Here is a 23,956-nt window from a genome sequence, read left to right as displayed (position 1 = left end):
CCCCCCCCAGCTATTCAGACTATTGCAGATCATGGAATTTCCCATGATCACAGATGATGATAATTAGCACTCATACAGCACTTCCAAATTTACTACAGTTTATACATGTTAACTAATTGGAGGAAACATACCAGAAACCTAGATCTACTGAACTGCAGTCCTACTCTGGTTTTTTGCTTCCCATGCATGTAAATGGCTACGCTTTTCCCTTCTCCCCTTCTTTCTGCTTGGAGTAACCCAGCATATGTGGTTTGCTTTCTCTCTTACACCAAGATTTGCATGTTGATGCAATGCAGGAAAATCAAGTTTTATGCTTTGCAGTAGTCTCATCAGCTTTTTTCATCTCTGTAAAATTTCAGTGTAGTTTGGGAAACACCATTCAGATTTCCTTAGGGGTAAGCTTGAGAGGAGGATCTGGTTTATATTGTTTAAATTGTAAAAACCATTGAAAGGACATCATTATCCCTTAGAATCAGTTTGTTTGTTTCATAATAGCCTGGTATGCTTAAAACTCATAACTGTTTTCCCTAATGTAATTTCATTGCGTTCGCAAGGTTTTGTTCTTTTTTGGGGGATGGCTCTGTGGTGGTTTGTTGTGGGATGAACTCACAACCAGCACATTCCAGATGCTTTTTTCCCCCTTAATATTTTCCTCCTTGTTCCTGCTTCCAAAGAAACAAAATCTAGAAGCATTTTGGAAAAATAGTCTTTCAGTATTTGCCATTAGCTTACAAGTGTGAGTGAAAACCAGGAACGTGAATGAAAATGATAGGTCATATTGACATGTCCCTTTTAAAGTACAGAACTCCCTCTTTTGTACGCCTATTGTCTGAAAGCCTCATCTGAGACAGCTGCTGTGCTTCTGACCCTCCAACCCCATCAGGAATTCCCTCTTTATAACCTGCCCTTTGCTAGAACATGTCAAAGTACTTGGAAAGAATGAGGAAAATGCCAGTGAAGTTAAAGAATAAATAATCTATCCAAACATATAATTGCTGCTATACAGCTCTGATTCGGTTAGGCTATAGGGTGCAAATCTACACTGCCTTCTGCCAGACGTGTAAATGGTAGAGTAAAAAGGCAACTAGAGTGCATGTTGGTATGGAATATTGTATAATTTTGAGGGTTTTTTAGTTTATACATAAACAGAAAGCAGATCAGTTAAATCATTTGTATTAGATTTCCATTCCAGAGGTCTCTTGTTTCTTCTACTATGCATTGTTATGTGGTGGAACAAAAGGGAAGGTGTTTGTGTGATGTAAACAAGAAACAAGAATTTAAATTAGGGTTAACAACTCATGTGGCCCTGTGGGCCAAATGAGTAGTTTAGGGCTGTGCCATGGGTTGGACCCTCCCTTGCCCCCTAGCATACCAGATCCACTTCACGCAGAGCCTGCTTCAACTGGTCCGAGACTCATTCTGCATGCAGTACGGGTTCTGGAGTGGCTGGGGCAGGCGCTGTGAGGTACATGGCACCTGCCCTGGCTGGACTATTTTACATGCAGTATGTATCCCAGCACAGCTTGAATGAGTTTTGCATGCGTCCCTTGCCCTGCCCATGGGGCAGGGTTGGTATATGCATGTGTGGCATCCAGGGACAGCACCAGGGGCTGGTGATGGGACTCTACGGGCTGGATCTGGTCTGGAGGCCAGATCTTTGACAGCCCTGATCTAAATATTTTGGTTTACTTTGAAGTACAATTCAGAAAGTTAACATTTTGTCTTTGTAATATTTTTTTCAAGTAAATAGAATTCTAATTTCCCTACAGGTTTACTTTCAGTATCTGTTTTGGTAATATTAAAACATGGCCCTTAATGTGTTTGCTTCTCTGAACCTTTATCAAGGAGCAGGTTGGATTGTTATAATGATAGTCTCCTGCTCTCCTGTCTAGTTATGCAGTTAGTATGTTGTGCCTACCCCCTCTGATCTCTGGTAGTGTGTGGCTAACTTGGCTCTCTGCTATAGAACTGCTGTTTCATTCTAATTGATGCTTCAGTTTGCTGTGACGTAATTGAAAGAGAGAGATCCCTCATATCACAAAGCCTGGTGTTAAATGAGAAGAGTGGCATAATCATCTTTAAAATGTGGTTTGTTATTAGAAGCACCATGTGGTTGTTCTGATTTTTTTTTTTTTAATTTTTTTTTAAGTTGCTGCATCATTCGTTTTTCTCAGTAGGTGTGTAGGAGCTATACAGAGCACGGGGTAGGCAACAAAACTGGATACTTTTTGAATCTTGGTGGTGGTTGGTCCAGTTTAGTCACTGTGTTCAGTAGTTCTGCAACACTGAGCTTCCTCGCTGCCAGGTCCTCTCCTTTCCATATTGCCTGTCTTTGGTATACTGTTGTCTTCCCCTGAACATGTGTATGCTAGAAAGTTCCTTTTTTGTGTGGTATCGCTTTTTTTTTTATTTTTCCCTCACTACAGCCTTTGTTCTTATGCTATACTTTTTTCTTCTGGATCATTTCACATGCTTGTAGTTTTTTCTGTACTGCATAACTCCTCTTTTCCTGATGTGTAGGAGAGCTGTCCTTCCCACTTTTCGATTCCTGGAGGTTGTTAGTGGGACGGAAGGCTGAGTGGCAAATCATCTGCAGGAATTTTGATGGTGTTAAGTGCCTGCAAGAAAACATTTCAGTGTGTGGCTTGTGGTTTTTTTGTTCTGTTTTGTGGAGATTTGAATTTTAGTGATGGAGAAACTATATCTTAAGGGCTAGGTATGTTGTATGGAGAAGCTGTGGAGCTCCCTCTACCCCTTGCTTGCCTTCATCACTTCCCCAGATTTTATCCAGGACTTTTGCAATAAACAGTGGCTTCATAAAGACAGATCTGCAGTAGGCCAAGACCTATTTTTTTGTTTGGGATGCATCCTAAATTCTCAGCATTGGAAAGCTGTTGAATTCTAGCATGTTGTAAGTTGCATCTACACTTGATATCAAAGGGAGTAAATCCATTATGGCCATTCAGCATTGGTCTGGAAGTAGCATATCTGTTGTATGCCTCTTTCCTCCTACTATTTAAGAGTGATTTAAGAATTCCACAACAAAATGGTAGCTAATTAAAATGCATGCTTTTAGTGTTTTTATAGTGTTGTTATAATGATTAGCTGTATACAGTAAAATCCCTGATATCCCGTACGAGTAGGGAAGGAGGGGGGGTTCTAGTTACCTGAGTTGGGTCAGATGTGGAGCAGGAGTGGGAGGGGAGGGTGGTTGTGGCCAAACATGGAGCGGCGGCAGTGCAGCATGGTGGGTAGCAGTGGCAGTGGCAGGCCGGAAATTCCAGTTACTGGAGTGTGCCTGTTAGTAAAATCCCAGATAACAGGGATTTTACTGTATGTAAATGGTGGAATTACGAGTAGATAAAGGGCACTGGTAGGGTAGCTCCAAGTTGTGTTCTTGATTCTGCCACTGACTTGCTCTGTAATCTTAAGAGGGGTTAAGTGCCTGGCCTTAGTTCCTCATCTGGTAAAATGTGGGTCACAGTACTTTACCCACATAACATAAATGCTTTGGGGTAATCTAAAATGCAATTTATTGAGACTAGAGTGAAGTTGGATTTGTGACTGCACCCTCTTGGAAGGGAAATATAGTGCTTTGTACCCTGGTACATCTGATTTTGATTCCAGGAACAGGCTTTAGATTTGTTCATCAGAGACAAAGTGCTTGAGCCTCTTTAAGAGAAGAGAAGAGTAAGCTTAGTAGCTGCTAGTACAGGGTTTTAATGGGAAACCAATCTCATCACTCTAATCTGATAGCATTCCTGTAAGAGGCTGACAAATAAACTTGTGGGGAGCAAGGCAACACGGGTATCAAGCCTCCCAGTGAGGCTTTTGATAAAATTATTGCTTGAAATACCTTTCTAAAATAGGGGAGTTTGGAGTCTCTGTAAAAGTGGCAAAATGGGGAGATTTGTTCTGCTGCCATTTATTGTAAGTTTCTGCACCCTTCACTTTAGTTTTGTGGAGGAGTTGGGTGGTGACTCATTACTGAAGTTTCCTCTTAAATTGTTGTATATGATCCATTTAAAAGTGATCAAAAATGCACAGAAATTAAACCTGCTTATGGTGCCAAATAGAGGTGGAGTACCAAATGAAACTGAGGAGAGTACAAAACAGCAGGAGGCTCTCGACAGATGGGCTGGAGAGTCGAGTTTAATGTTACTACAAAATGTGAGGTCATGAACTTGGCACATGAAATAGTAGAAAGATGTGTGTGCATAAGTGGAAAACAATACTTACATAAAGAGGAAAAGACAGCAGATTTCTATGTAAGACCACTTCCAAGCTGGAACCAAGATTTTAGGTATAAGGATACATTTATGTGAAAGTAAAATAACATTACTGAAATGGTAATGGGAAGACATCTTAAATTAATAATCAAGGTTAAAAATCTACTTCAGCCATGAAAGTTGTCATTCTAAACACTGAAGTCTAGAAATGTTTTGTAGTAGTTACTTTATAATTCGTTGCTTTGTCACCTTATCTGTCTGTTACACCCTGCTTGTGGGAGATCACAACTATCATGTGGCAAACTAATTTTTCCTTCTGAAGTAAGTTATGTATTTCATATGGCCTTAAATTCTTCCACAGCCTCTTAAGCCCATATAAAGTGCAGGGGATCTTGCACTCTTTTCAGAGGGAACATAGGATTGAGGACCAGTTTTATTCAATGTCTTCATCAACGACCTGGAAGATGGCATAGAGTACACCATCAGCAAGTTTGCTGATAACACCAAGCTGGGGGAGTAATAGATACTCTGGAGGATAGGGCTAGGATTCAGTGACCTAGACAAATTGGAGGACTGGGCCAAAATGAATCTCATGAGGTTCAACAAGGACGAGTGCAAAGTCCTGCACTTAGGACGGAACAGTTGCATGCACCAGTACCGGCTGGGGGCTGGCTAGCTGGGCAGCAGCTCTGCAGAAAAGGACTTGGGGGTTACAGTGGACAATAGCTGAATATGAACCAGGAGTGTGCTCTTGTGGCCAAGAAGTACTAACAGCATACTGGGCTACGTTGTAGGTGTGCTGCCACTAGGTCAAGAGAAGTGATTAGTCCCCTCTATTCAGCACTGGTGAGGCCACATCTGGAATACTGTGTTCAGGTTTGGGCCCTCCACTACAGAAAGGATGTGGACAAATTGGAGAGAGTTCAGTGGAGGACAACAAAAATGGTGAGGGGCCTGAGGGACATGACTTATGACTTATGAGGAAAGACTGAGGGAACTAGTTTTATTTAGTCTAGAGAAGAGGAGACCGAGAGGGGATTTAATAGCAGCCTTCAGCTACTTGAAGGGAGTTTCGAAAGAGGATGGAGCTAGACTGTTCTTGGTGGTGGCAGATCACAGAACAAGGAGCAATTGTCTCAAGTTGCAGCAAGGGAAGTTTAGGTTTGATTGATTGATTGATTTATTTATTTATTTATTTTAGCAAGAATTTTCTCACTTGGAGGGTAGTAAAACACTGGCACAGGTTACCCAAAGAGATGGTGGAAGCTCCATCCTTGGAGGTTTTCAAGACCTGGGTAGACAAAGCCTTAGCTGGAATGATGTACAGTAAAAGCTGTGTGAACTGGCATTCTACTATCTGGAATACTCTATTAACTGGAATTTCCAGCCAGCTGGCTGCGGGGGAGACGGGGTAGTCAGTGGGAAAGCTCGCGTGTGGAGGCTGCCGCTGCCACTGCCACTCTTCTTTTCCCTCCCCTCACTCCACTCCACGTGTAGCTGCTGCTGCCGCCACCCCTCCTGCCCTGTCCTGCTTGGCAGGGGGTTTCAAAAAGGTTGAAAACCCCTGGCTCAGATAACTGGAATTTTTAGATACCTGGCACCCCCTTACCTTACTCATGCCATTTAACACAGCTCTTATTGTATTTGGGGATAGTCCTGCTTTGAGCAGGGTGCTGGACTAGATGACCTCCTGAGGTCCCTTCTAACCCTAACTTTCCATGATTCTATAGGATATTCTTTGGGCTTATAGATTGAGGAAGGATATGATAACATTTCCCTCTAGTAATTGAAATGTGGAATTTCTAAGCAGTGTTGAGAGGCTGAATAGGGTAGAATAAGGAGTACAGCCCATAGCGGATGAACGGATAGGAGAAGACAGCATGTAGCACTCCTGGCAAATTTGTTTTGGGCCTTTTCTACATGGAAAAAAGATACTTTTATACTAAGTTAAATGAAAAACTTCATGTAGACAAGGTTTCAGCCCTATGTTGTTTGAGGGTAGGTGGATTTTAGTGCCATGTGGTGTTTTGTATGCACTTTTAAAAAAATAAGGCTCTGAATGTTCTGTGGATAGTAACATTCGGTGATGCAGGAGCACATGTTTACTGCAGATCCCTGAGCCAGAATTCTCCCCAATGGTCCCTTCAGTGCTTTACTGTAGACTGGTCTGTGGCTGCAAGAGTATTGTGTGTCTGTAGCCAGAAATGCTTCTGTGGAGGGATCCTGTAGCAAGAAAGTCTTTCAAAATTTAAAATACTGATAAGAGTATTGTGGGAAGTAGTAGAAGAGTAAAGCAGGCTGTGGAAAGGGAAGTCTTCTGAAGAAAGGTTTGAGAGGCTTTTCACTTGGAGAAGCCAGTAGTATGCAAAATGGTTAACCAGGTATGTAGTGAGAGCCATAGGTTTAAATTAACTTAAAGTCCTATCTGTCCTCCACCCATTGTAAAAACAACAATGTAAGGTGTCATACACTTGAGGTTAGGGAGCATGTCTGTAAGGGAGCATGTCCTTGGGTCTGACTATGATGCAGTCTGCAGCAAGAGGCATTCTTTGCCCTTGGGCAGAGGAGCACTAAGCCTAGCAACATACTGCAGATGCCTTCTGTAAGCCATTTTACTGTGCGATTGCAGGATGACTGTTGTACTGAAATTTAACGAACTGGTAACTGACCAGGATGATGATAATATGAGGTCATTCCCAGGCCTTAGGGAGGGGGAACCTGCATAGTCATTAAGCCAGCAGAGCTGAGCAGCGCAAGTTACCAGTTGGTAGCTTCCATCAAGTGTAAGGATGCTGTAGCCTGCACATAGATCACTTCTGTTTGAACGATGAAGTATTCTTATTTTAAAGATAAAGCAACAGAAGTTTTAAAGATAAAGCACACAGAGTTTTTGTGTGTGTGTACATGAAGAACTGATTATGCAACATGTTTAGCTTCAGAACTAAGAGGAGCATTAAATCTAGTTCCTTTTTAACTTTTCTGGAGGTCTCTTTTGTTGTATGAGATCTTACAACTTAACTGAAGTAATATCAGATTTTAATTTTAGCAAATATTCTTTTTCCAAAACGTCTTAAGTTAAATAGACCAAGAAACTGCTTCCCTACTTAGTGGCTCGTTTTTGCAATATTTTGATTTGTGTGATGTCATAACTACACTCGTTTTTCAATTCCCAGCATTCTTGAGTAGAAAAGAAAAGTGTATAAGAGAACTCAGCAGAAAAAAAAGCCTTTAGGCCCCTCTGTACCCACCAGAAAGACTCAAGGCTCTTTTCCGTTTTGTTGGGTCCCTTTTGATCTTTTGTAACTTGCTTTCATGTTTCTGTTGCTTCTCTTCTGTAGCTAACTACATCTCCAAGCTGCATGCCGCTGCATGCCACTGCATGCACTGCAGTGAATGCCTAAGAGTCCTTATCTAATAATGGAATAAGGGATCCAAGGTCCAGGGTTGGAGAGTTACTCAACATTATATCAGTGGAGGCCTTTGAAAGCCTGAGATCCCTATTTTAAAAGGCCTTAATTCTTGGGCTTACCCTGTTGATATGCACAGACCATTTACTTTGAACACTACTTTATACAAGCCGGTTAATAGAGCATGCCGGTTAATAAAGTGCCAGATAGCACAGCTTTTACTATAGTGTAGTGAAGTCTCTTACTACTTCATGTTGGCATCAGCTGTAAATTGGAAAACTACAACTTTGTTTTGTCTGCTAGCTCTTAGACAGTCCTCCTTATTGTCTCCACCTAGGCACAGGAGATCTGAAAGAACCTATCTTAAAGTTCAGAAATGTAGATTGAAAGTTGGTCTGATGGTAATGTCTTGTTCTCTGAATTCATTCTCTTGTGTCAGGTTAGTAGAGTTAGATTCCAGTAGTCGGTACAGCAGGAATTCAAAAAGGATGAAGGAAGGAAAACTGTAATGTAATAGATTTTTCTCCCCTCCCCAACACAACTTACAGCTGCTTGGAAGGTAAAATAGTATAGCACTATTATTATCATTACTTCATACCTCGTGGTAAGGCTGTTAACTGCTATTTAAATTCATAGCACTGCTGTAAAAAGCAAAGGGGAAAATAATATTCATGCACAGAGACTTATTGCAGCCTAGTAACTGTGAATTGTTCCTGTTTGCAGCCAAAATTCCAGTTGAAAGCATGTCTCATTTTGTGGAGTATGGCTTTTCTCTTGTGGTGCACCCTTAAAGTAGGGTTGCATCGAGCATGCTTTGTTAGTTTGTATGCTGATAGCATTTTGAAAAGAGTTTTTTCCATGTCACGTGTCTCTCGTTACTCCTGCAGTTATTTTTGGGCTGTCCGAAGAGGACTGGAAAATGAGCTGAGAGAATTTGTACTTTAGTGGAGGAAGGAACACCCTGGCGCTCTGATGCTAGGTGGCAGGGTTCCACTGCCTGTAGCCAGGCCGAGGGCTGGGGGAGCGAGGGAGTGGAACAGCAATACGACAGGCCGAGGAAGTGAGTCAGTCCTTGCTGAAACAGCAGGCCCGTGATTCCACTCACAGTGAATTGGCCTCAGAGGTGGAAGTTGCATAAGTTGTATGAACCTTTTGCCTCTTTCCTCCCTTCCCCCTCTAATAAAGTTTGCCCTGCAGACATGTAAAGTTTGAAGAGATTTAGGTTACAGGATTCTCATTTGGGTCTATCCCTCTGCCTAACCCCTTTTTTAAATAGAGACCATTTTTACCGCATATACTGATGGAGTCAATAATAGTAATAACAATGTCTCAATTTATTTTTGTGTGGATTTTAAAAATCGCATGAGAGTTTTCAGAAGAGAGTCCTATTGGTTTTACTTACTCCCCTAAATCATCATGAGTTTGTAACCCCGGGCCTGTGGGCCATCTCTTTTATAATGGGTATGATTTGAGTTTAGAAATGTCTCTCCTTTCATTAAACCTGTAAAGGTGTATTCTCACGTCTGATTTCTATCCATACCTCTTAGTTCCCATTACTACAGTCTGACCTCTTAGTCTGTGTCTATGCTTGCCTCTATTTCTACAGCCAGGTCACTTTCATTGGTGGGAGCTCTGAACTGTAGAGATACTTTTTCTTGTTATACAGATACTCGGACTGGAGTGCAGTGCTGCAATAAACAGTCATTTCCTCTGAACGATTAAAGGAAGGTTTTGGCTTACCAGATAATAGAGTGAGTTTGTGGCCCGTCATTAAGATTTTGTACAAGAAGGAAATAAATATGGTCAAGAGTGGCTGTGAATGAATGTTTTTACCTCAAGAGACTCTGCATATTGTCTTCAAGGCTGTGGGAAAAGATAAATATGAAACATGTATCAATCTCTAGCACAGGCCAGTAACAAGTGGAAGGGTGGACTTGGGTTTGTGTTTTGTGTTGTAGAGTACGCTGCTCAAGTCGTCATTTGGTCGTACGTTTGGTTTTAGAGTTTTTGTGTGATATAGGTCTGTGTAAGCGGCTTTTAATTTTTATACCATTAAACATTGCATATTCTTCCAGATGCAGGATTCTCTTGTCTCTTCCATTCCATTTCAAAAGATGGAGGAAAAAGAAAACAAACAGAAGAACTTCTTTAATTATTTTAACAAATCTTAAATTAAAAAATATTCAGCTTGAACCAGTGATAAGTTTAAGATCCAAAATCTCCATGAGAACTAGAAAGAGTTGCTGTATCTTGCTGGAAGGGGCAGCTTCTCAGCTTTTGAGGGGCTTAGTCCTGAATGATTGATTAATTTATAATCCTAAAAGCATGGTATTATTATTTCTAGAAGACTTGTTCTGGGTAATCCTAGAGATTACAAAAGTTACAATTTTCTATTATGATGAAGCCTAGAGAGTTAGGCTCGGGTTACTAGAACAGTTTGGCTTTACGAGTAGAAAAAAAAAGGCAAATAATAGGGCTAGTGGATTTTTAAGCACTTATCTGAAATACTTCTGTAAAATGTGAGACATGATGATGTGGCATAATGTATGCTTGGGTTGCCTCATTTAGAAGCTGTTTGTTTTAATTTTACTAAGTTTTAAAATATTAAAAAGATACTTAGCCAAATCTCTAATATCAAGTGCAAATTTAAAAAAGCAGATGGCCTACAAATTTTTTATATTAATCCCATGCTTTGGGATATCTGTTTGTTGCCTACAGGGGCCAGGAAGAAACTTTTCTCCCTCCTGGGATGTTACTTGGCTCTTTACTTCCCTTTTTTTCCTAAATGTTCTCTGCAATACTGGATAGTATCCATAGTTAGAGATGAGTGACAACATGCAGTGTGTCACTGTTATTAAATGGTACTGAAAAACCTCTTGGATGTTTGACTGGTAGGTCTTGCTTATGTGCTCAGGAGTAAGTCAAGTGCCAAATCTGCATTCCAGAAAGAATTTTCCCCTCAAAGTCAAATTGGCAAGGACTGACTTTTTGCTTCTTCCTGTGCAGCATGGGACATGGTTCACTTCCTAGGATCTTTTTAGGCAGATTTTTCTGAACTAATTTCCTGGGATTCTGAGAGCAGAAGGCATAAATTGTGCCCCATTACTCCTGCTCACTTCCTGTGGCATTTTGCAGGGTTTTTTCGTCTTGCAATATGCAGTTAGTTATGAGGCATTTTGTGATTGTAGTAGTGTATGACAGGGGCTGAATTGGTCGTCTTGTGGACCCTTCTGGACAAATGTCTGTTTGTAATTGTTTATGATGGCAGGGGGCTGGACTCAAAACATGTTAGAGGCCGATCTTCTTATTTTGGCTTTGCATCCTTTTCCTGTGTTGATTTGCTAGTATAGAATTAGCAGTGCTTGATGGTTAAAGCTGTTCCCATGCTCTTTGCAAACCACTAGTAAGTGTGAAATCCCTGAGTGGGAGTGTTTAGTTTTCAACTGCTGCAAAAAGCACGAGTACTAGAGCACATTGGGCGTGCTGTTCTGTAGTGTCGGGGCACTTGGTAAACATTCAGAGCAGGGCTGTCCAACTTCTAGCTAAGGGACCACATGAGGTGACCAGCCCTACTTCCCTCTTTCCACCCCCTCTGCAGTTATGCACACCACCCACCTATAGTGTGGGCAGCATGGCTTCCTTCTTTTTCACACATGCAGCTTAGGCACTTCAGCCCTCTCTTGGTTGGGGCACTTGAGGTGGGGGGGTGGCAGTTGGATAGGAACCCAGGTGCTGTATGCTAATTCTTCAGGGGCAATATGCAGCTTGCAGGCTACCAGTTGGACACCCTGGTTTGGATGATATCTTGCCTGGAAGGTCACTACACATCTCTGTCCTGGCCAGTGTTAAATGGAGCATCTTCCACATTTTGGCTGAAGCTTAGTGCTTTATCTTTTTTTAGTTTAACCTCCTAAGGAGATCTGGACCCCTGAGCCAGTTTGCAGCTCTTCGCTTCAGCAAACTTTTTTCACTGTGCTTATATTAAAAGCAAATCACCCAACCAACAATCCAGAATTATTGGCATGGTGGGGGATGATCAGGGGGCAAAAGAAGAGAAAAGTCTTCAGGACTATTTGAACAATCATTGCTAAAATCAATAAAGCTGTGTGTGCTGGCTGTTCTAGTCCTAAAATGTCTGATATGTATTTTAGACAAATCAATGCAATACTCTAGATGGTCAGGTTTCCTTTCCTCCTCCGACACACTTTTGTACACATACTTTGCTCTTCACAAGAAGAAAAATCCCCACTCAACCAGCTGTCCCTGGTCATGATTTCTTTGGGAGGATATACTTTACTATTTACTGATTCTGGGCATTGTGTTGTTCTCCATCCTGATGATGACTCACTGAAGTTTGTTTCTCTGTTTCTTTCAGGCACTGTGACTAAGTGGACTTCATTGTCATCTGAACTGGAAAGGATAGGCATAGTACAGTAAGAGGAGAGGGGAGAAGCACACAAGAAAAGCACAGGGAGGGGCACTTCCATCTGAACTTGTAATAAACTGTTACCGCTGGAACTGAGAAAGTGAGCCTTTTTGGTGCCAGTTCTCCGCTGATTTGGAGATGGGTGTGCTGTAATTCTGTTTTTAAGAGGGAGAAAACTGAACCATGAATCTTCAAGCTCAACAGAAGTCTTCCAACAAGAGGGCTGGGAAACGGATTGCTTATTTTAATGAGCAGGATATAGCTGTGCCATCAAAAGAACTTCAGCACCAGCTTAAGGAAGGACAGTACTATGGACATGGAGGGAATATACCTACCTCCCAAGCTATGGAATTTACTAATGCAGGGGTATTACCTGGTGCACCCAACAATGTTGGCTTGATGAACTCGGTATATCCTCCAGATAGGGGGGAGTCGATGATGATGTCCCAGCCAGTGACTGCTGTCAAATGGCAAAACTCCTTGATCGGGAGCCGGTTGCCAGAGAGGTGTGATTCCAGTTGGCAGCCGTCACCTGCAATGTGGAACCACAACATGGCCTATGGGGGCCACCAGAAAGGCACCCACCCCAGCGCTGGTGCCCCAGGGTTCTATGGCCATCCTGGCTCCATGAAAAGAAGCCAGGAAAAGGGGGTGGTGGTTTCCCAGCTCGAACTTTATGAGGATGCTGTCCAGCAGATGATGTCCCAGAAAATTCAGTTAGAACAGCAAGCATTGGTCAGGCAGCAAGCACAAATGAATTCGTTCCATCAGATGCAGAAGCAGCAGCAGCAGCAGCAGAGTCAGAGTCTACCTTTACAGCCTTTTCAGCTTGCATTTGGTCACCAAGGCCAGAAGCAAGGTCTTCCTGAGTTGTTGCATGTCTTTCAAGAAGCCCCAGCTTGTGGCCCAACCTTTACCACCCAGCAGAAACAGCTTCCTCAGTTGCAGTTGTTTGAAAACTTCTATCCACAACAGCAGCAACAACAGGCTGCCACACAAGCCTTCAGCCTCCAGCAAGCTACTTCCATAGCACAGCCTCACGTGGCAGCAGCGGCACCCCAGCATCATATGATGGCCCACCAGTTCCAGCAGACTGAGAGAAACCAGGAGCTATTCAAGGCTCTAACAGAGCAGAACCAACAGAGTGTGCTACCTCAGACCCAGTTGTCCTTTCCAAGGAGGTCACGGAGACTCTCCAAAGAAGGGATTTTGCCAACATCCTCTGCAGGAGAAGTATTGGCTTCTAAGCCAGTGGCAGAAGAATCTAGCAATCTGTTCCTACACCACTGGCAATCCCAGCAACAGCAGCAAGAGATCCAGCTGCAGCATCACCATGAAATACTGGGCCACAACAAGGGGAGCTATCCGCAGCCCACAAGAATGGATCTTGGACAGAAGGAGACCCTGCTTAACAGTGAGATGACCCAGCCTGAAACAGAGAGACCAGCTGCATCACAGAATGGCAAGGATGAGGAGAAGCAGGTGGCAACAGGTGAAGAAAGCACACAGAGAGTGAGTGACTTTCCAGGTGTGAGAGGTGGTGTCATTCAGAGCACTCGGAGAAGACGTCGTGTCTCTCAAGAGGCCAACTTGCTAACCTTGGCTCAAAAGGCTGTTGAGCTGGCATCTCTCCAGGATGTCAAGGTAAGAGGTATATCTTGACCTATATAACACTTCTAAGATGGCATCCTCAAAGCAGAACTAGAAAATAAATATGTCTCTTGTGTGGAGCAAGAGATCAGCCTGATGTAAGAGAGGCACTGTATGTTCTTGACCCTGGAATGGTTACATAAACTTCATTACCAAATCTCTTTGTACATATGACAACCCGAGTGGTGTTTTTCACTTCACAGGTATAGACTGGGGTGACCAAGATGCAGGCTGGATTTGGCCCATGGAGCCATATGATCCAGCCCACATGATTTCCTTGCCCCTCTAAACTCCTCTCCTCCCCCTGGGTCCAGTAATTTGCCAGTGGGGGAGTGGTGGGAGCACTAATTGCCATGGTTTCTGGAGCCACAGTAATTAACACTGCAGCCATTTGTCTTGCTGCTACTTGTCCTGCTGTCAAGTTTCTGAACCCATAGGGAGCCTTGTTGGGCAAATGACATGACCCCACCTGCTAGATCGAGCCTGCAGACTGATCCCATGTGTCAGATCAGGCCCACAGGGCCAAATGAACTGAACATTACTGGTAGATTTATGTGCCTAACTTGGAATCTCAAGCTGATCAAAAATGTAGTAACAGAGTAAGAATCTACTCAGTTTGATTTATTTTGGGATATGTCACTTGTCCTGCCTTGTTTGTTTAAGGTTGCTCATCTGCATCTCTTCTGACTCCCTCATTCAAAGCACAGAGGATGAAATCTTTAACAAATTGCTATTTCAATGTTGAAATAAAAAAATTCCAATTTACCATAACTGTCAAACCCCTAAACAAACTGGGCTGCCCCATGGGCAGCAGCGTAGTTGTCTACGAACTCCTTGTAGCTCCTGCTGTGGGAATATGATCTCATTGGGATAGATGCTGTGTACCTTGCTGAGGATGAGGTATGCTGTTCCTCATGTCATTCTTCTTGGCAACCTGTACCTGTAGGCTGAGTGGCAGACACTTCATAGAGCAGGTGACTCCTCCCTCCTCCCCAGTCATGGTATAAATGAATCGTGTTCTTTTATAATTTAGCTTTGACTGACCCTGCTGTGAGCCACTCTTCAAGAAGATGAAATCCTATGTTTTTTGGAGGCGTCATTGCTAGTTGGGAGGAAAAAAACAAACTAGGTGTCGCAATACAAGCTTCTTTGACTTAAATTTTTTTTTATAACCTCGTCATGATTCTGCATGTTATGTGAGATTTTTTTCTAATCTCCAACTTCCTCAGTGGTTGCTCTTCCCATTTCCTCTGAGGCATGTGCAGTTGATTCCGTTTTTCTGATCAGTGCTTAAATGGTTATGTCCAGCTACTGAGGTTGCTTTCTCTGTTCCAACCTTTACTGGTTAGTGAAGTTATAATAGTGCCATAATTACTTCTCCCTTGTTGTTTAACTTTTTATTAAGCAAGTTACCTACTAGTAACTCGGTGGAATAGTAGGGAGAAGCTAATTCCATGGAGGCCTGCCTTGCATACAATTAGCTACACCCACTGTGTTAGTAATCATGAGAGAGGCAGCTGTGTGCAAGCTTGTGCAAGCTTATATGCATCTTGGATTCATTTAATCAACAGCAGTTCTTCTCAACCTTTTTAGATTTAAGGCAGCCCTGGGAAAATGCCAGCTCTTATTCTTTTTATTTTAGTCAAAAAATGAGTGAAAACTAATAGAGCAGCTGCGTGCTTAAGTAAAGGTTTGAGGAGGATCAAATTGAACTTAGTCTGAAGTCAGGCAGAAAGCAGGGTAGAGGTGTGTCTTGCAGACTAACTGAATTGGGAATTCATAGGCTAGTGTGAGCAAGAACTTCAATCATATGCGATGCTGTAATGTCTGATGGAATGAGCTCTTGCTCATGCTAGTTTATGCATCTCTGATTCATTTAATCAATAGCAGTTGTTCTCAACCGTTTTAGATTCAAGGTACCCCTCACAAAATGCTAGCTCTTATTTTTTTCTGTGATCAAAAAATGATTGAAAAGAAATAGTACAATTCTTCCGTTGCAAAGAACTCAGACCACAACAGGTCGGAATATTTGTTTTCTAGCACCGTGGTTCCTATGTGAAATTTCTGGGTTTATTTTTGAATCATGATTGCAAACTTAACAGTGCTAACATTGTGTGACAGGCCACGGCACCCTTGACAAGGTTCTCAAGGCACCCCAGGGTACCACGGCACTCTGGCTGAGAATCACTGGTCTGCAAAAGGTACATCTCTACTCTACCTTCAAATAGAATTTGAGACTTGAATCAAGAATCTCTTGTACTTAGGCATGTCTGTCTGCAGCCACTTGTGACATTGCTTATTGGAAAGAAAAGACCATTTAGAGAGTTTGATATATATATATATATATATTTTTTTTTTTTTTATTTCCCTAATGAAAAGATTCTACACACCCAAATCTCTGACAGCTGTGGAAAAAATCTCAGCCTGAATAATTAAAGTTTTCACCCAGGTCCTTTGTTTCTGAGAGAATTAAAAAAAGATGTGTAGATAATATACATGTGAGAGGGAAGGTGTGTGTGGGAGGAGAATTGTTCTCACTCCCTTTTCTTCCTGTGCCTTTTCATCCTACACTACAAGCTGCTGGTGCCCATGTTTTTGCCTTTCCATTGATTAGAATTGTGCAGAAATAATAACTTACTGAATACAGATCACTTAAAGGACACTCTCTAGCTTGTGTAAGAAGAGTTGCGTTAAACCATTTAAATAAGATATATTCTTCAGATATTTGTACCCAAACTCAGATAACTTTGACCAAAAGCACCCATCTTATCTATGTACCTTACCTCATCTCATGCTACACATCAGGGGCATAATAGGTAGAATGTGCCTCCTTCATTTCAGTTCTCATCAGCCGTCTCAGTTCAGGGCAGAGCTGTTTTCCATCACCTTACAGACACCCAGGAAGCAAACTCTTTTAACCTTAGTTTAACCCCTTAGGTCAGTAGAACTTGTTTTTCTAGTCACTTACTGGCAACTTGTGAATTTCTTTAAAGAAGAATTGAATAGTAGTACTTGAACCCAGAATGTTGGTCTTGAGGCTTCTTTCATTTAACTTTTACTCCTTATGTATTGAGGCTGTCTCAAGGAATATGAACCCTAAGTGCCTCTGCTGCTTAGGAGAATCCTGCATCCCAGATAAAAGATTTATGGATGAAGCATTTATTTCCCCCAAATCCTCATGAACAATGGGACGAAGACTCTTAAGCCAGTTGGTGGACCAGCCTTTGGATTGAGGAGAACCTGCTCTCTGGTTTAGACTCCCTGTCTTAGATCTTCAGTATTAAAGATGAGCAAGAAAATCCCATCTGAGGTAAAGGGTAGGGAAGACTTGAGGGATTCATTTTTCATAAAAAGCTTCCATGGAAGGCGATATCCACCCCTGCCCCACCAGGATTTTTTTTCTATCCACGAGTGCTTCCCAGTCTACCTCACGTGCATCGTGGAGCCAACAAACTGCCACCAAAGTGTCAAGCTAAGGAACTGGTGCTACAGTGATGCAGAAGACTTTTACTTTTTCTTCCAGAGCCTAGCTTCATCAGTAGTTGTCTTGACTGCATTGGTAATGAAAGAGAAACTCATGACACCAATCCCCACTGGGGTATTGATGCCAGCCACATTCCCTTCCAGAGGGATACCTAGGGGAAGACAACTCTGAAACATTATCAGAAATCAGGACTTTAAAAGTTCACTCCTCTTACTATTAGAAAGTTCCTTCTAATTCCCAGCCTAAATTTGTAATGGATACTGAATTTATTATACTGTAAGGCATACTTTGTGAATTTGCAATTCAGGGTCACTAATATCAAGCCCTGCTCTGAGATTGTTTCACGGACAAGCTGCCATCTGACTCCAGGTCAGATGATGGCCCGGACCAGTTTTCATGTGGTTCTAGAAATGGCCAGCATGGTTTCGTTTTTGACTGCAACAGTGGTTATGATGCAGTCATCCTGGCTGCAAGGATCAGGCATCCTTGGGGAAACACCAAGGAAGAAGGTCCTTGTGGAAGACCTGCCATTTGAGGAAATGGAGCTGTTCACCACTGAAAAGGGCCTAGGATAACATTCCCTAAGTCTGTGGTTCTCAACCAGGGATTGCCAGATCCTTTTAAGGGTGTCACAAAGTGTAAGGAGAAACCAGGCTCATGCTTTTCCCTACCTTGATGATTCCCCCTTCCTCCCCATCCCTACTGCCCAGCCCTTGTGTAAGGAGATGAGCACTGTAATATATAAATTAGTTTTTGAAATTGGGTGCCACTCGATTTCCAAAAATTGTGAAGGGGTGCCTCAAGTCCAAAAAGGTTGAGAATCACTGCCCTAAGTGTTCATATCCCAGTGCTTCAAAGGAAGCATGGCACACAATGGGTTTTTTTTCCCCCTCAGGGGCTAACCCAGCAGTTTCCCCTTCTACCTCACATCTTCTGAGACACCTTGGAAAAACAACAACAAAAGGGCTACCACAGATGAATGCAATATGCAAACCAACGTGTGATTCCAGAATTGATTACCGTGTGCCCCCATCCTCCTTCTCCCTTTGGGAACTTCTTGATCCACTTTAGGCATGTATGGACCTGTGTCACTATTGACCTGGTGGGTCTTGGACAGTCTGGTTCTTGGTGCCTGCTCCCAATCTTTTTTTCTGTCTCTTCAGGGCCTTTTGTCATGAAGCCCTGTTAAAACAAAGATCTCTTGTGTTTGATTTCTCAGTCATCATCATTGAGGAAAGTAGAAAACACCTTTTTAATCCTGATTCCTCAAAGGAAGGGTTGCTGTTACCTCTTGTTCTGATCTACAAGCTGAAGTGAAAGGTGGCATTGCCAGCCATTATACCACCTCTTCCAGAATTGAGGGAATTGATTCTCACTTCTTCATCTCAGGTTATCTGCTTCCCCATTTCCATCATGCCCCCACTCATGACGTAACTGAGGTTTATGCTAAGATCATTAATAGTTACAAGATTTTTTGTGTGTGTGTGTGTGTGTGTCTTGTCATTAACCCCTGGGTATATTTGAGTGCATGTAGTAGTGGCAGCATACTTCAGTATAAAAGGTAAACTGTGTTCCCTTACAAGCCCTGAGTAAGACCGAGACTGTCAATTTTGGGTACCTGGAGAAATGATCACCTTTTTTCTAGCCATATGTGCAAGTAAGGGCAATCTTCGGTGACTTTTGAATCCTTCCTAGAGCACACATTGATAAAGACTGACAGATAATGCCATGACTTAGGCAGGACTGTCCAACTGGCTGCCTGTGAGGAGTTTGTACCTGGCCTGTAGATTCCTGCCTGGGCCACTGCTGCTACCAGGTTCCCTGGGTTCTGCTTCCTGAGTCGATGACCTCCTGTTCTCTGATGCGTTTCCCTGATGCCTTCTTGACTGCTGTCACTTCAGTGGAGGAGCTCCAAGCCCAGGGCCTAGAATTTCTCTAGTTTTTCCCCCCTTGGTGAGGTGTCCTTGAGGACAAACTTTAAATTTTTACCAAACATGTTTGCAACAAATATGCTTTTGTAAAATGTCCTTGTTCCAATCTCTGCATGTAAAATGTGTCCTGGCCTTCTCTTTACAAAGGCCAAAACTGTTCAAATCATCTCCTCAGCTCTTTGTTGCCATAGCAGACAGAATGAAAGGTACAGCAATCTCTTTAAAACTACCAGTGCATACTTCATCAGAATTCAAGCAACATCCACAGCATTGCTAAAAAAAAAAAAAAAATATATCCACCCTGCACATCTATAAAGCGGCCATCTGGAGCTCTGTTCATACATTCATGACACATTATATGAACTCTGAAACCTGCAGATTGCATGCTGTATTTAGTAAAGAGGTGCTTCATATGCTGTTCTCGTAAAACTCAGTAATCACACCTCCAAAAAGTTTGGACAGCACTTTTGGAGTTGCACAGAGTGGAACAGGTGTATGTATATGTGTGTATATATCTCTCTCTCTCTCTTTCTGTGTGTGTGTGTGTGTGTGTGTGTGATATATATGGACAGTCACTTGAGGGAGGAGTTATGTACCTTGTAGCAACTGGGGTTTCTTCTGAGTTGTGTTCTTATGCATATTGTACAATCCACTATCCGTCTGAGATGTTCTTGGGAATCCAGCGTTTTGGAGAGTCCATGGTTGAAAGAGAACTGAAATTCAGTAGTCCTTGGTGTGAAGCATGAAGAATGCGCTATGTGATTACTGCTAACCAAAAGGTCTTCAAGCTTGAGCGCAGTGGAAGGTACATATGTTATTGTAAGAAGAGTAAACTCTCTTTCTGATGGATAAAGCGCAGGACAAAAGCCTGTTTAGTGCTTTGGAAGATGAAACAGAGACACAAAGAAAGCTAAGGGAAATAGGCAAATTGCAATTTGGTGATTGAGACCAAAAATCAAGCCACTTGAAACGAATGATATGCAATAAGCAGATATTTATTATCTAAGTAATTAAGGATAATTCTTTGTGTAGAATTTCTTTAAAAGGCAGAGTTTGGTCCAGAAACAAAATGTAAAACTATGGATGAAAGAATGAAACTCAAAGTAAGTAGTTTAACGTACCGTTCCTAACATGAGGTGAAATACAGTGATAACTTTTCTGCCAAATCAAGTATCCTTTTTCCCCAAGTACTTAGAACTACAGTGACTTCCAGTTCCAAAGTTAGGTTGAGAACATTTTAGAAACTTCAGGTATGTACTCAAGTGAGCGATGGTTTGATTTGAAAGTCTTGGATCATTTAAGGTACACGTGGATTTTTTTTTTCCCCTTCAGGAGTCGGATACGTCAGAAGAGGAAAAAAGCGCTGCTGCTGCAGCAGCAGCAGCAGAACCACCAGCAGCAAAAAGCGTTGTGGAATTTGCCAGCTCTTCACCAGCCTCCAAAAGAGCACGGGAAGATAGCAACCTTGTGCCTCTTATCATTCCTGTGTCTGTGCCAGTGAGGAAAGTTGATTTGCAGGACTTTGGGAGGGAAAAGGGTGAAGAAGGGAAACTCCAGAGGGTCCAGGCAAATGATCGAGGTCCTTTTGAACGCAAGCCTTCTGTGATTGTCACCCGAAGAAGGTCCAATCGCAGTACCAACATGGAAAACTCGCTCCAGGTATGGGCACACTAGAAAGACCAAAGGAGATTCTGATCTGCTACATTCCTGATTTTTTTATTTTATTTATTTTTTGTCTTCATCCCTTTCTGCTGAAACAGTTTGAACTGTGCCAAGGTAGTGCAAGTCCCTTAGGCCTGAAAGGGTCACTTGGTTTTGAGCTGAAAGTAACCCAGAGAAAACTGTCCTGTACATAAGGCACATTTTTACATCATTGTTGCTCTCTGATGGCTTGCTTTTGGATAATTATTGTCTTTTTTGGACGTACAGTTATACTAAAACAGCCAAATAATGCCCCAAAAAATAGTTGGTAAAGCTCAATAGAATTTAATTCCTAGGTATTTGGTTGTAACGTTCAAGTGAAGGAGTTTGATGTGTTGAACTGAGGAGCATATTTAGTATGCATATACAGATAACCTCGAGTTTTAAGGCTATGTGCCCATGTCTGTTCTGAGTAAGTCCAAGACAAAAGCCTACACTCTCTGTCTCTCTGTCCTCACTGAGATTCTCTGGATACTTTTTCTCCCCTCCAGGCCTACCCCTTTTATAACTCTTTCATCTAGCTGGGTGAGATGGAGGACTATTTGTGGAACATTTTGGTGGTCTGTTAAAGTGGAATATAATTCATAAACTTCTGGGAAGACTCTCTCAATTAGATATTTGATAGCCTGAGACAGGTTTCTTGGACTTTTCTTCTGTTCCACTATCCAGTGCGACTGATTTCTTCCTCCACGGTCTCAGCCAGCTCCTGTCCTGCAGTATAGTTGCTATGTCAGCATGTTGTCATTACACTGAAATATTTTAAAATATGTAAAACTAAATGCATCCTGGCTGATTTTTGTATTGTAAAAAAAGTTGTTTCCTTTTTGTAGCCTGAAGATGCTGTTCCAAAGGATGAAGCGGAGAACTTTGCCCGGAAGCCAAAGCAGCGCCCAAGACCTGAGCCACTCTTCATACCGCCAAAAGCTGGCACCTTCATTGCCCCTCCAGTCTATTCCAACATCACTCCATATCAGAGTCACTTACGCTCACCTGTCCGCCTAGCAGATCATCCTTCAGATAGGAACTTTGAGCTACCTCCTTACACTCCACCACCAATACTTAGCCCAGTGAGAGAAGGGTCTGGGCTCTATTTTAATGCCATCCTCTCATCTAGTGGCCACACAGTTCCACCTCCAGCAACTCCAAAAAGTGCTCACAGAACTCTACTCAGATCTAGTAAGTTCTAACAGGAGAAAGGATGGATAATTGGGGGTAGGAGGTTAGGGGGTGACAAAAAGAAAGTCATAACTTAATTATAGATATTGTAACCTTAAGCTTCTTGCTGGCATAATTCTGGGGAGCTGGGATACAGTGGAAATCAAGCTGCAGCTTCCTAGAGACACCAGTTGAGGTGCACCTACCATTGAGCTCCAGAGCCTCCCAAGGGCTTTTGAAAGGTAGATTTGGTTTTGGAAAAATTATTCCTGCCCATCATAAGATTTGACCATTTGGTGAATGGGAAGGACTTTTTATTGGAAGAGAGAATTTCTTCATGAAAGTTTGCCCTTTTCCTTTCTCCCTGCTAGCCAGCCTGATACTCTAAGGGAGATGAGTACCTGCATTGTTTGATGGATAGTCTGTGCTCTTATGTTCTTTTCATATGCTCATGAATCTGCAGGCATGTAAAATTGATAAGCTCTAAGCAATTCTGTTTGCGTTGCAGATAGTTCAGAAGTCACTCCTCCTGTCCTTTCAGTAATGGGGGAAGCTACACCAGTCAGCATTGAACCGTAAGTGTCCAATATAGTTGTACAAAGTCCACCTACTAGGCTTGTGCCAGACGTTTCTTTCTGTCTACCTAAAATGTCTACTTTCTTGTTGGTTTATCTTTGAAAAGAATTCAAGTGTGGTGATGCCTCAGCAGCCACACACTGCCATGTACCATAAGGACATAATCTTTCCCCAAACCTTTTGTCAGCGCTGTGGCAGTTGCTTCCAGCTGAGATTTGGAGTAGGAAATATTAACCTAATATCCTGCTCCTGTGTGCAAGAGTGCATTAAGCAGCTATGCTTAGACTGTTTGGAAGTTTTCATCCTTTTTTTTTTTTTTTTTAGCAGCATCTTCCATTTCTCCTATCATCTAATCTCTCTATCTCTTTTCAGTCAGTAGCACTGCTTCTATATCACAAGCTGGTTACTTAGGAGAGGCAAGGGAAAAGTACTAGAAACTCTGTGATTGAATGCTCTTGATTTCTATCAGAGCCTGATTCTGTTAAAAGTAGCTTAAGCCTCAAAGTTAGATTAAGTTGCAATATATTTTTTTAAAGATATGTTGTCCATGTAGGTTTTTCTCTCAAGGAAAATATGACCCATGTGTTTGAGGTTGAATTCTTTTTAAGTGGTAATGGCCACTGGGGGCCAGCTGTATCCTGAAAAGCCCTTGTAACTGCCAGAACACAAGGCATTAGTTGTGGGACAGTCTTAACCTCCTTTTGTTTCCATCTTACTGTCTGCAAGATGGAACCTGTGGTTTCTGTGTTTCACTTGCAAAGATTGTTTTATAGAGTTGTTGTTTAGGTAGGTAGCTTGTTAGCCAGTGATTATATAAAGGCTGTTAATTAACCCTATTAGTGCTAAAGAAAAACAAGTTTCTGGTTTATGTCTCTAATAGGATTGCTTCCCCCCGCCCCCCGTATTCTTCCCTGTACAAGTTCTAGATCCCCTTGGTTTGTGCGTTTTAGGCCCATACATGAATCTCCAGCACTAACAATTTGCCTGCAATAAAAATGAAGCATTGCCTATCAGTAATAAAGATCTGAGATGCTCAAGTATGTGTTCTTCTCCTAGACATGAGGCATCTCCTTGAGGTGCAGCTATATCCTGAACCACGCTTTAAAAACTAGAGAATTAAATTAGTTGATGCAGCTTATGAGACCACTGTGCAGGTATTGGTAGGCCCTGGCAAGCAGTCGCCATCCTCCAGGTGAGCTGAGATGTTGCCCTGTGCTCATAGGACACTTGGAAACTTAAGTCCTGCTACTTTTGGTCTCAGCCCAGGAAAGGGGACTATAAGTGCTGCTCCAGAGATCAGAGGAGTCACAGATTTCCCTTCCCAGTCAGAAGACATCTCCCCGCAACTCCAGTATCCCTGACTTCCAAAGCTGACCCACACACAAGTACCTCAGAGG

At 42.3% G+C, this 23,956-nt stretch overlaps 1 protein-coding gene across 1 annotated transcript in view; it reads left to right on the top strand.

Moving 5' to 3' along the window:
* ELMSAN1 (ELM2 and Myb/SANT domain containing 1) overlaps positions 1 to 23,956 on the top strand; it is a 66,464-nt gene that overhangs the window by 30,628 nt on the left and 11,880 nt on the right. Inside the window, exons 2-5 of the mRNA XM_019551853.1 lie at positions 12,012 to 13,706; positions 20,460 to 20,786; positions 21,659 to 22,004; positions 22,492 to 22,558. Of these exons, the coding sequence (XP_019407398.1) occupies positions 12,246 to 13,706; positions 20,460 to 20,786; positions 21,659 to 22,004; positions 22,492 to 22,558 (2,201 nt within the window). The 5' untranslated portion in view covers positions 12,012 to 12,245. The remainder of the gene's footprint in view (positions 1 to 12,011; positions 13,707 to 20,459; positions 20,787 to 21,658; positions 22,005 to 22,491; positions 22,559 to 23,956) is intronic.

Source organism: Crocodylus porosus, unplaced genomic scaffold (assembly GCF_001723895.1).
Source record: "Crocodylus porosus isolate Cpor-Errol unplaced genomic scaffold, CroPor_comp1, whole genome shotgun sequence".
Lineage (NCBI taxonomy): Eukaryota > Metazoa > Chordata > Crocodylia > Crocodylidae > Crocodylus > Crocodylus porosus.
The sequence above is the reverse complement of the archived record's forward strand: the minus strand, read 5'-3'. Positions and strand labels throughout refer to the sequence as shown.